Here is a 12,706-nt window from a genome sequence, read left to right on the forward strand (position 1 = left end):
GAAAATCAGAACTGCTGTGATCTGAGAAGCAGCATCAGCTCAGGATTTCTTTGGGCGAAGCTGGAAATTAAACCAGTTTACTGACCAGGATCATACTGGGAACTCTGACTAATTAGTTAGGAAACGAAACTCAAGGGAATTAGCACTCACTCACAAACACACACACACACACAAAACAATGGAGAGCCAACAAGTGGTAGAAGTGGAGTTGGAGGAGATTGCGCTGGTTGAAGAGCACAATGAGAGAGAAAACGAGGACGAGCAGGAGACCGAAGGTAATCAAATCTTTATTTTTGCCGAATTTTCTTACTACTCAAACTCAGGACTCACTGTGTGTTCAATGGAAGGGTGTGTCATGAGCAGGATGATACAAACTTTTTTGTTCTGATCACTACTAATCTCTCATATTTTCTTTGCATGATTATTACTCTATTGAACTGGATGGTCTCTAGCTGATACTGAAAAGGAGACTGCAGACGAAGGCAATGTTTACTCCTCTCTTACTGACCCTTCTGAATATGTGTACGGTGTGCCTTCTTCAACTCGCTCGTATACAGTCAATAAAGGTAACACACTTTTAGAAATACAACTAAAGAATGCAGTGTTTTTTAATTTATAGAAAACTGTTTTGCAGTACATGCACATAATGATTGTGCACTATAACAATGTGATTAAAGTAGACTGTAAATGCTTGGGCTCTGCACAATTCCAAAATGTTGTCCCAAAACAAATAAAGTTAACTTAATCGTTTTTACAAATTTAAGTGGATTGAACATAAAACAATTAAGGTGAAGCAAAAAACTAAACTAAACTAAACTAAACTAAACTAAACTAAAGAATTGTGTTGTTTCAACAAATTTTAAATAAGTAGTTTGAACATGCAGCAAAAGTTGTTGTAGGTATGTCTGTCGGCTGTCTCTGAAACAAGTGAAAAAAAGACCAAAAAGAGGAACTAAAACAGATGGAGAAAAAAACAAAACAAATTGATTGGTCAGTGAGTTAGAGAAAAGTGTCAAGCAAAACAAACAATATTTCTGATTTCAAAATAAAGGAGGACCAGTTGTGGAAAGAGTACTGAAAAAGCATACTCAAGTAAAAGTATCATTACTTGCCTAAAAACGTAGTGTGAGTAGAGTAAAAGTACCTGTTGTAAATAATAATTATGAGTAAAAAGTAGCCCTTTCAAAAGTACTCAAGAGTAGTGAGTATTATACTTTCAAAAGCTGATGCGCGTTTACATGTCATTTGTGCATGTGTGTGTAAACGTAACATTCTGTAGTGCATCGAGTTATCGTCCAGCAGGCACACAACATCATAAGACATTAACATAAGGTTAGATTATAGCCAGTGTCTAAGGACAACATTATTTGTTCAAAAACAACATCAAATGACGTTGAAATTTGGTTGACTTTAGGTTGTGTTGATAAGTAACCAAAATCCAACATCGAGCAAACATCCAACGTCATTTTGGCATCAAATCTGACACTTCCATGGTTTTTATGGAAAAACAAAATGCAACATCCCCATGACACTGGGGTACAACTTCATTCTGACATCATGTTGACATCTTGTGCCTGCTGGATGTTTAAGGCCATTTCGATCATCATACAGTAAACATTTGTCATTTTCTCATCAGTGACATGTATCTTAACAGTCAATAACTGTTAACTGCATCTTCTGGGTCAATGCATGTAAAGATTTTGGAGATCTTGTACACTTTTAATGCTTCCAAACAGTTTGCTGCAATTATAAAGCGCACATTTTTTGAGGTAGGGTTGGGTACCGGTGCTAAATCGATACTTTTAAAATGGTGCCGTTGCCAAAATGGTGCCTGAACCGATACTTTTTAGCCCCAAAATTACTTGACAAAAAAAAATAAATATTTTAATCATTATAATTAAACAATATAATTGTATATTTCTAATGTTTAAAGTAAACATCAATTCATATATTATATATTTGTATTGCATTAATATATTTTTTTTGATCAACCCTATTTTGAGATAGTTCATTATGAGGCGATTTACCTTCTATGTGAGATTTGATTGGACAGGAATTACAGGACTTATTTTTCTAATCCCCATAGACATAGACAAGAGAAAATAAAGTAGTGACTGCAGGTTGAAAAAAAAAGTAGCTGGGTAAAAGTGCTGATTACAGCACTAAAAATATACTAAAGGGAAAGTAAAAGTACACATTTTTAAAACTACTTTCTAAATTACAATTCCTGAGGAAAAATTACAGTAATTACAGTAATTTGAGTATTTGTAATTAGTTACTTTACACCACTGAGGAGGACATATGCAAAGAAATAACCTACACTGTAAAAAAAACTGTTACATTTACAGTAAAAATCAAGCTGCAGTTACCAGAATGTCGGTATGTAATAATAAATTAATGATGCATTCACACAGCTGGAATTTAGATTACAGCCATGCCTGCAGGGTGCGAATTACAGGGGGGTTTGGGGGGAATTGACCCCCATAATTAACACTTGATCCCCCTGAAATACATCAAAACAAGATGTATGGCGGTCAGCTCTTTAATAGTGAGAAATAGTTCTCTCTGATCTGCATCCTAAAAAATAATATTAATAGTTTATGTAAAGAAAATGCATGCAATACATTTGACCACCCCTATAATAGTTCATACCAATGTGAATGCATAATTGCGCCAGAAAGTGTTTTTTTTTTCAACAGTCTGAAACCGGCAGATCTAGAGAGCTGATAGACATTGCGAATGTTCACAAGACACTTCACTCGTAAAATAAAAAAAGAAATTAAACACAGTTTAAACTTTGACCCATACAGCAGCTTCTAAAATAGCTAAATGGAGATTACTGTAGGTCAGAACATACTAACTATCACTCAAAACACTGAAAATTATGTTTAATTGCTGAATTTATCTATGATTTAAATAAATACATATATTTGATTCACTGAAGCATTTGTATTACACACGCACGCACACACAAACACATGCACGAACGCGCGCACACACACACACACGCACACACACACACACACACACACACACACACACACACACACACACACACACACACACACATTTATATATACAGTTGAAGTCAGAATTATTAGTCCCCCTTTGAATTTCTTTATTCTTTTTTTAAATATTCCCTAAATTATGTTAACAGAGCAAGGCAATTTTCACAGTATGTCTGATAATATTTTTTTCTTCTGGAGAAAGTATTATTTGTTTTATTTCAGCTAGAATAAAAGCAGTTTTTAATCATTAAAAAATGTCACTTGAAAAATATCTAGTAAAATATTATTTACTGTCATCAGGGCAAAGATAAAATAAATCAGTTATTAGAAATGAGTTATCAAAACTATTATGTTTAGAAATGTGCTGAAAAAATCCTCTCTCCGTTAAACAGAAAGCATGGGAATAAATAAACAGGGGGGGCTAATAATTCCGGGGGGTTGATAATTCTGACTTCAATATATATATATATATATATATATATATATATATATATATATATATATATATATATATATATATATATATATATATATATATATATAACTGTATATAACTGTTTAACTATGTATAACTGTATGGAGGTGAATTAGAAAAAAAAAAGTCAGTATTTCAATAAATACGTTCAATAAGGGAAAAATATCAGATGAAACAATATGTTTAAATTGATTTTGTGTTTTGTCATAAAATGTTTTAAGTTGTCCTGGGAAGCTTTATGTGCAATATTTGCATTTTCTTGAATTACATTTAGTTCCCATTTCTTGAGGGAAGGCAAAGCCTTTATATGAGACAGTACTGCCTGTTTTATCCACCCATCTTAGCAACATGTTGCCTTAAAGGGATAGTTCACCAGCCACAAAAAAAAAAAAATAAAAAATTGCTATCTCAGGCCGTTCAGCTGAAATTAGCATCAGTAGAGTTATAGTAGAGAAAATAGTTCTACATAAGAAAAAATGATGTGTTGAGGGAGAGTAAGCTAACAGTAAATTAAAATTTTTGGTTGAACTTTCAATGTGAAAGGATAATTCACATGAAAAATGTAAATGTCCTATTCACTCATACTCAAGTGAATCTAATTTTAAGAACTTCAAAAAATTCTTTTCATGTTGAGCACAAAACAAGATATTCTAAAAATTGTTGGGGAAAACATCAGCCATTGACAGAAGGAACACTATGGAAGTCAATGACTGTTTTTCACAACGTTCTTCAGAATATCTTCCTTTGTGTTTAACAGAAGAAAGAAACTCAAACAGGTTTAAAACAAATGGAGGATGAGTAAATGTTAAAAGATCTTCTATTTTAATTTAGACCCCGTCCATTTAAGTAAAACCAAAGCTAATCTTCACAAGGGGTTTTTAACCACAGCCAGGGCTGCAATGCAAGAGCTTATCTGGACTTATCACATAGATTTGCTCTAAATGCACGATATAGATAGCAGTTCTAAACGGTGGCATAGCGTAGACGCAGTGATATGCTTTGGCTATATTTAAATGATGATTTATGGGTTTGGATGTTTTGATAGTCACTTATTCGAGCAAAATAAAAGGCTGTTAACTTTCACTTTGTGGTTATTACGATACTGTTGGATAAAGAGCCCCTCAAGAATTAAACTACCCTACAGCCTTACCGTGGTTGCAAACAAAATTGTTTTTCATATATTTTTTGAAGATGTGTGAAAATAATATTTTTGATGAGCTCAGTTTGGGATAATTGGGTATTTCCCAGCACTTGGGCTATATTGTGTACTCTCAGTGCTGGAATGGGCATCCACCACAAAAACGTAGGTATACCAGAGTAATTGGCAGTTTATTCCGCTGTGGTGACCCCTGATAAAGCAGGGACTAAGCCAAAGAAAGGTAAGTGAGTCAAAGTAAGTTTAGGAAAAAAAAAAAAAGAGCTTGCACATTTGAGTCATTCAGCATCTTTATCATTCTAGTTAACCCAAACAACTGATCCACACTCATTAGAAGTTGTTTTGTATGTCCATAAGTAAACGACGCATCTCTCAGACAGAGCTGCAGCTGGAGGACAGCGGGTATCTTATTTAGTTTTAGCAGGGCATCCGAGGACACAGAGATGATATTGTGTTACTGATAGTCTGCTCAGACTGCGTGTGTGTGTGTGTGTGTGTGTTGCTACAGTGACGGATGAAGATCTTCAAAGCCCCTGCGCGCGGCCGAGAACCCCTCAAGTGCATCCGCGCGCACTTAAAGAGCTGAGCTGCGGGCAAGTGAGCACTAGCATATTAAAGGTTGTGCAGATTGATTCATTTAGATTCTCTGGCCTTCGTCGAATTAAGACGCGTTAGCATGTACGTAAAACTGTGCAATTTCGGCAAGTCCACAGACGGCAAGCCTAAACCGAAACCACTGCCGCCAGATTCAGGTGATGCACGTCGTTGTCTTTGCAGCACTTCCGTCATTTATTGACATATGTAACAACAGATGTATTATGTTTTTCCCCCATTCAGATTCATCAGATATATACCGGAGAGTTCGTCTTTACCGCGTCGTTTCCCTGGTTCTTTTGGTCATCTGCGTCCTCTTGCTGATTGTGGTCCTTGTGCTGTTTATTAAGTGTAAGTAAAGGCTACCTTCTAACTTGTAACTTTTGAAATAATATTATTTTATTAAAATAATGTGGGCTGTATTATGCATTCTTAATATTGCATATGCCTCATCTGCTATAATAATTATATGAATTATATAATAATAATAATAATAATAATAATAATAATAATAATTATTATTATTATTATTATTATTATTATTATCTGCTATAGGAAACGCCACGTTGTTACATTTGAAAGATTTTGGCAACAATATAGTCAAAGTATAAGCTATATATTCTCAGTTGTTGGATTTACTGAAATTATTAGATGAACTTGAGTAAAATATATAGGCTATATTTTTTTATTTTCTGATATAAAACGGCCACATATATCAGAGTTTTATATTGGCTTTATAGAACAACATATAAGAGCATCTTTCTAATTTTCACCAAATGTTAATTTACTTCAATTGTCGTGTGGAGTTTGCATGTTTTTATATGCTGGTGGGGACTTGAATGCACAGTTGACTAAAGTGAGGTCCCCATTGGTAAACAAGCTTTACAAATGATCGTACATCAAATATTTTGAAAAGGGGATTCAATATACAAAATGTACACTATAATAACATTGTCAATGTGAAATCCCCACATAAAGCAAATCATACCTTTTATAAATTCACATTAGCATGCCTGAATAAAATGAATGAGGCTACCATTTACTTACTGCAAGCAAAAGCATCTCTGTGTAATTAAATTGCATGTTAAAAGTTAAGTTTTATAAAATGTTAGCAGAGCAGAGGTTCACACGTAGGCTAGGGCTTTTTTCCTTTGCTTAAAGATCAAATTCTGGCTTTTGTCCTGATATTATTTTTAACTGAAACTTGAATAAACATTATTTTACACTTTGCATGTGTAATTTTCTCCATTATGCACAGTGTACATAACTACTTGCAGATTAACGCAATAGCTGCTATACAACACTTGATATTCTAAAAGTAAAAAAATTAGATGAACCAGGAAAATTTTTATTTGTGCAGTTTTTGTTGGAGTAAATGTCCGGTATTATTTTTTATTTTGTCTATATAAATTGTAGTACTTCACAGTTATTGAATTAATATGTCCAATAATGCGCCACAGATGGCTGCCCGGAGTTTTAGCTTTTCTGTACTTTTCTGTTTTTCTTTTGTCCCTTTTTTAATCATCTTATTCTGAATAGCAAACTCCTAGACAAACGTAATCATTTTATTGTTTACTTAATTTCTGACTTATCTAAATGCCCTTTCTTTTCCCTTGTTGACATGTCCTTATGTATAATGCTCTTCTAAACCACAAAAAACTCCTCTTGTATTTGCGCACAATTAGCAAATAAAGCTCATTATGATTGTGATAAACATTGAGACTCGATTAAAATGTATATCAATTAAAATCATTCTTTAGATCAGTTTTAGAACAATAAGTAGGTTAAAATAATTAGATTAAAAATAGATTGGAATGTCTTCAGAAAATTTGTTTAAAAAATATACAAAGTAAAAGCTTTTTTTTTTTTTTTAAAGCTGCTTTACTTGGACCTTAGGTACGAAATAAGTATAGTAACTGCTATTTAGTTGCAAATAGTGACTGACCTTGCATATTTTATGAACAGTGACTGGGATGCACTCATGCCAGCTGACTGAGACGACTCTGGAACAGGAATGCAGTTTGAAGAAATGCCAAGAGGTTTACCAACAGCCATTTGAAAGAGCCTGTGAGTTTGTGAACCAAAGACATTATCTGAAAATTTGAATACTTTGTTTTTTCATGAAACTCTGACAGTTGATTTTTTTTAAGTCGGTAGAACTTAAAGAGCCCATATTATGGGTTTTTGAAAATTCCCCTCCATGTAGTGTGTAACACAGCTCTAAGTGAAGTGAAGTATCCAGCTAAGGCTTAAATCTGTAAGAATACAGTGTTTAAAACTGTTGATTCATCTATAAAAGAGTCGACTCATAGTGCTTCAAACGAGTCGCCTTGATCACGATTCATTAGGTGTTTCGCCATGACGTACGAACGAAACCAAGTTATTCACGTGCACGTGCAAACCCGGGAGATTTCAAACCTGAGGCCCCGCCCTCTGACGCAGAAACCCAGACACACACACACACACACACACACACACACACACACAAACATGCCGGTTGATTGAAGTCACACTGCAGATGGATATATTGAGTCTCTACCCAAAGATGAAACCTCAGCATTATAACCAAGCAGTTGGAAACTTCTGGAAGCTACATGCTACAAAGAATACTTCATCTGAGTTTGTTAAAGGAAGGATCAGTAAAGAGTAACTGATGGACGTCAGGATGGGTTTCTTCCATTTCTCAAGTGTAAGTACGTGCGGTTAAAGTTGTTGCCTCGTTTACTCTAGCTTGCAAATGTATTTAGTTGTGATTTGTTACTTGTAACCGCGTGTACTGTATCAGGTTAACTGGATATATTATCTTATCGCGTGCAAAGTCACGTTAAAAACGCGACGCGTGCTGTTTGTTTATGGAGCTCCGTGCTAGAGTTCTGCTCCTGCGATTTATTCGGAAATTTATTCCCGCGCCGCAGAAATCTGGCGCGGGGACAGCCGCGGGAATAAATTTCCGAATAAATCGCGGGAGCGGTCGGTAACGGGTTTAATTTGGGACGGGAGCGGGCTGTCTAGCAATATCACGGATATTGCTATGTGAATTAGAAAGAGAGAGTCTGCGTGGTATGAGAGAGCGTATGAGAGAGAGCGAGAGAGAGAGAGCGAACGAATGAACGAGCTTTGTGCTGTGTGTATGTGTTTATACAGACAGCTTGGCTGTCTGGACTGTATACTGGGTGATTTTTGGTTGTGTTCTCCGCTCTAGCGGGACCGGGCGCGGCGGGCAGAAAACGGAGCGGGTTCTCAGGCTAAAACCTGGCGGGTGCGGGCGGAAGCGGGAGCGTTGTCATCCGGAGGTGTGTGTGTGTTTTTGTGTGTGTGTGGTATGGCGAGTACACGACTGTCTCCTTCGTTCGGTTATCCGTGGCACTATCCACTCGCCATAGTGTGGCAGCTAAAATCCACGCCTACACTATCGAGCGTGTATGAACTGTGATTACTTTTTAAATTGCTGATTAGCTATTGGCCATTTCCCTCTCTGACTGAAGGCAGTCGACCAATCGCGACAGACTGTCATCGGTCCAATCAGCGCAGATTAGCTCCGCGCTAAGGAGGGGTTTGGGAACAAATGAATCACTGGACGATTCATACAGGAGTCGCTGGGATAATTAGGTAAAAATAAATGCAGATTATAAGACCATGAAAGTGTTTTTTGACCTTGCATGCATATTAGACTGTTGTTGGAGACTCTTACAACCAAGATATGACCCTATTTGATGTATAATATGGGCTCTTTAATTCTATTTTGTTCTGCAAGATGTTTGATAAGTAAAATCATTATTTACTTACTAGAACACTACACAGAGATCAGATTTAAGCAGTGAACTGATAATACTTCGCATGCGTGATTCAGCAGGTGGTGAACCTAACATGACAGCCTGCTGTATGTTACTGATACAGCAGCACAATAGCTACTGTCGAAATAACCAAAATAACTTGTTTTTTTTTTATAACAGAAAATCAATATAGAATTTGAAGGGAATCATGCTTCATTTGGGTTGCAAAACTTAATTTCAGAAACTTTTCAGATTATGGTGATGTTTTTTAACTAATTAAATTATGATTGTGGACTACATATTTTTAATATGTTGAGTTCTAACATTGGAGGATTGTCATTAGATTATAACAGATGACATCATTACAATGTAGTGTAAAAGAACCGGTGATCCGTTTTTTTTAACCAGTTCATTGAAGCAAACTGTCCGAAAGGTCCGGTTCATGGAATAAATCCGAACTTCCCATCACTAGCACACTAGGTGTCTTTCATTAAGGGAATAGTTAATTATTAAAATTTGCCTTCTGTCATCAGTTACTCACCCTTGACCTGTTCCAAACCAATTTACTCAACTTTGGCCTCTTCCAAACCAGTTAGAGTTTTTTTGTTGTTGTTATGTGTTCAAAAGAATGAAGGAAAAGCAATAACTCAATACTGGCTTCGAACAAGTCAAGGGTGAGTAAATGATGACAAAATTGAAATTTTTAGTTGCACTATCCCTTTAATTTTCTGTTGCCAGATACAGTTAACTTTTTTGCAAATAGATATTAACTATAATCTTATGATTAAGTGTACAATAACATGCCTTAATGTAATTATCAAAGAACCAAACAAATAACCCTGCATGCATATAGATCACAGGTGTCAAACTCAGTTCCAAAAGGGCCGCAGCTCTGCACAGTTTAGTTCCAACCCTAATTAAACACACCTGATGAAACTAATTGAGTCCTTCAGGCTTGTTTGAAACCTACAGGTAAGTGTGTTGCAGCAGGGTTGAAACTAAACTGTGCAGGGCTTCGGCCCTCCAGGAATTGAGTTTGACCTCCCGGATATAGATCATATCGTTTATACACCGTCTTAAAGTTTTTTCAGCACATCCTCAACCAAATTAGAGGTTTTATTTTTCACCACAATGCTAATCCTACAAATTTCAACAACAGAAACTTGGGTAGTCCAGGTCTGGCGGGAGCAGTTTTAGCTTAGCTTAGCATAAATAATTAAACTTTTTGAGCATTGTCGCTCAAAAAAAAGTTTTGATCCTATTTAAAGCTTGATTTTGACTGACGGACATTAAAAAGTTGCTAATTTCTAGGCCGATGTGGCTACGAACTATACTCTCATTCCAGCAAAAGAATGAGAGTATTTAGTTCCTAGCCATATTGGCCTAGTGTATGCTAAGCTAAGCTAAAAGTGCTCCCGCAAGACTGGGAGATCAGCTGAATGTATTTAAAAATGTTGAAACTCAACTGTTTAAGTTTCCCAGCATGGTGCTGGGTATTGGCTGGTTGGGCATCTGCTGCGTAAAAAACATACAACAGCTGGCAGTTGATTCCACTGTGACAACCCCTGATAAATCATGCAGGGACTAAGCTAAAGAAAAATGAGTGAATAAATGAATGTTTAACCCAAGGTTACTTGTAAAATGAACCTATTTCTGAAGAGCTCCTTTAAGTACAATACTTTTTAAAACAGATATTTGAACAACCAGTAGGTTGTTACAGTAGTAGTAGTAGTCGTTGTTGCTGTAGTAATATCAGTAGTAGATGTTGTTGATGTAGATGTAGTAGAAGTGATTGTAGTAGTCGTGGTTGTGGCTGTAGTAGAAGCAGTAGTAGTTGTAATATAAGTAACTTTCTGTAGTAGTAGTTGGTGTAGCACTTGTGATTTATTATTATTGTTGTCAGTTATTACTGTTGTCCTTTCTCTCTTTTTACTCTCATATTTACTATCATACATTAATAAGCATTGTTGTTACTCCCTACCTCTGACTGGTTTCTTTCTATATGTTTTATCTATATCTGTGACACTTGCTTCATTTATTGACTGTTATTGTTCCTAATGTATGTACTCTGACCTGTCCACCAAGTTACCTTTACATGCATACACACACGCACACACTCACGCACATACCAGTACCTGACTATATTGTTGATGTTTTTGTTTTGTTGCTTTGTATTTGTTATCTGTTGATGTTTTCTTGTATTTGTATGATTTTTGCATATTCTGATAAAAAATAAAAAATAAATAAATAAATAAATATATATATAAATAAATAAATAAAACAGATATTTGATTGAAATTAATGTTTTATATTGACAATTTGATTTCGACAGTTCATATAACCTATTTTTATGTAAGTGTTGTCTTGTTTCTACATGTGTGTGTGTAGTGGGTCTGTGCCGTGACTGTGGCAGCGGCTGGCTGAGATTCGAGAACACTTGTTACTTCCTGTCCGAGACGCGTCTCACCTGGCAGAAGAGCAGAGAGGAGTGCCGGAGGAAAGGAGGAGATCTTGCTGTCATCACTAATGAACGTGTGCAGGTTGGTAAAACCAAGATAAATCTAACAGGAGTGATTGTCATATCAACGTGTTTTGTCCCAGTGAACAATATGTCTTCTCTGCAGATGTTTCTGAGTAAGAGGGCAATTGTAAACTACTGGATCGGCCTGAGTCATGTGGGGACCAATCAATGGATGTGGATTAACAACACTGTATTGACAGTGAGGTGGGAAACTGTTATGTTAACAATTATATTATTATTGAAAGCATGCAGTGTAAACATTAGCCACTAAAGGGAGATCTTCGTTTTTTAAATAAAGGTGATAAAATCTTTAAATTCTCAACTTATTATTAATTTGTTTGACTTTTTCTTCCGTTTAACAGAAAAGTAGATATATAGAAGTGTTAAATTTTGGATTATAATTTGTTTTGTTTGTTTTTGGGCTATTGGTTTCCAATATTCTTCAGAGTACCTTTTGTGTAAGGCAGGAAAAAAACTGAATAGATAAGTGAAGTTTATTCATAAACTAATTTCGAGAGGAGCATGTGATTATGATTGAACACGGCTGGTTCTGCATTAGCATGCATGATCCACCAATCAGGCCATTCCTAACCCACTATAAAGAGCCAGGGTTTTTTCACTACAGTCATCTTCGTTATAAGAATCCCCCCTTCCACCCGTACCTTTTCACCTTTCCCTCCATAGGGCAGCACGGTGGCCCAGTGACTAGCACTGTCGCCTCACAGCAAGAACGTCACCGGTTCTAGTCCTTCAACAGGCCGGTGGTCGTTTCTGTGTGTAGTTTGCATGTTCTACCCGTGCCTGCGTGGGTTTTCCCCGGGTCCTCCGGTTTCCTCCCACATTCCAAAAACATGCACAACAAGTAAATTGATAAATCTAAATTTGCAATTCAGGTAATCTTATAACGCAGCATATCTTGTAATAGCATTCAATTTTTAGTCATAAGCTCTTATCAAGGGGGAGTTGTCGAGATCTACCTGAGCTCAAGGCTCCCCTCTCTTCCTCCAAACGGGAGGGAGCCCAGGGCTCAAGAACCTTCGAGCTCAGGGCTCTCTCCCGGGACAGCATGCCAAACTTGCTTATAATCAATCATCAGCTAAGTGTGAACTCTTGAAACTAGAATAAAACTAAATAGTGAGTAGATTTTTATGTTTGGGTGAAACATTCCATTAAATGTAC

The 12,706-nt window shown here is 36.2% G+C and overlaps 1 protein-coding gene across 2 annotated transcripts in view; it reads left to right on the top strand.

The window, feature by feature from the left end:
* si:dkey-26c10.5 overlaps positions 1-12,706 on the top strand; it is a 13,504-nt gene continuing 798 nt past the window's right edge. Inside the window, 6 exon segments of one of the 2 annotated variants that reach the window (NM_001326572.1) lie at positions 1-275; positions 453-566; positions 5,477-5,584; positions 7,199-7,300; positions 11,395-11,546; positions 11,631-11,731. In NM_001326572.1, the coding sequence (NP_001313501.1) occupies positions 179-275; positions 453-566; positions 5,477-5,584; positions 7,199-7,300; positions 11,395-11,546; positions 11,631-11,731 (674 nt within the window). In that variant the 5' untranslated portion in view covers positions 1-178. 2 annotated transcript variants of the gene reach the window in all.

This window comes from Danio rerio, chromosome 16 (assembly GCF_052040795.2).
Source record: "Danio rerio strain M-AB ecotype USA chromosome 16, GRCz13ab, whole genome shotgun sequence".
NCBI classification, from domain to species: Eukaryota; Metazoa; Chordata; class Actinopteri; order Cypriniformes; family Danionidae; genus Danio; species Danio rerio.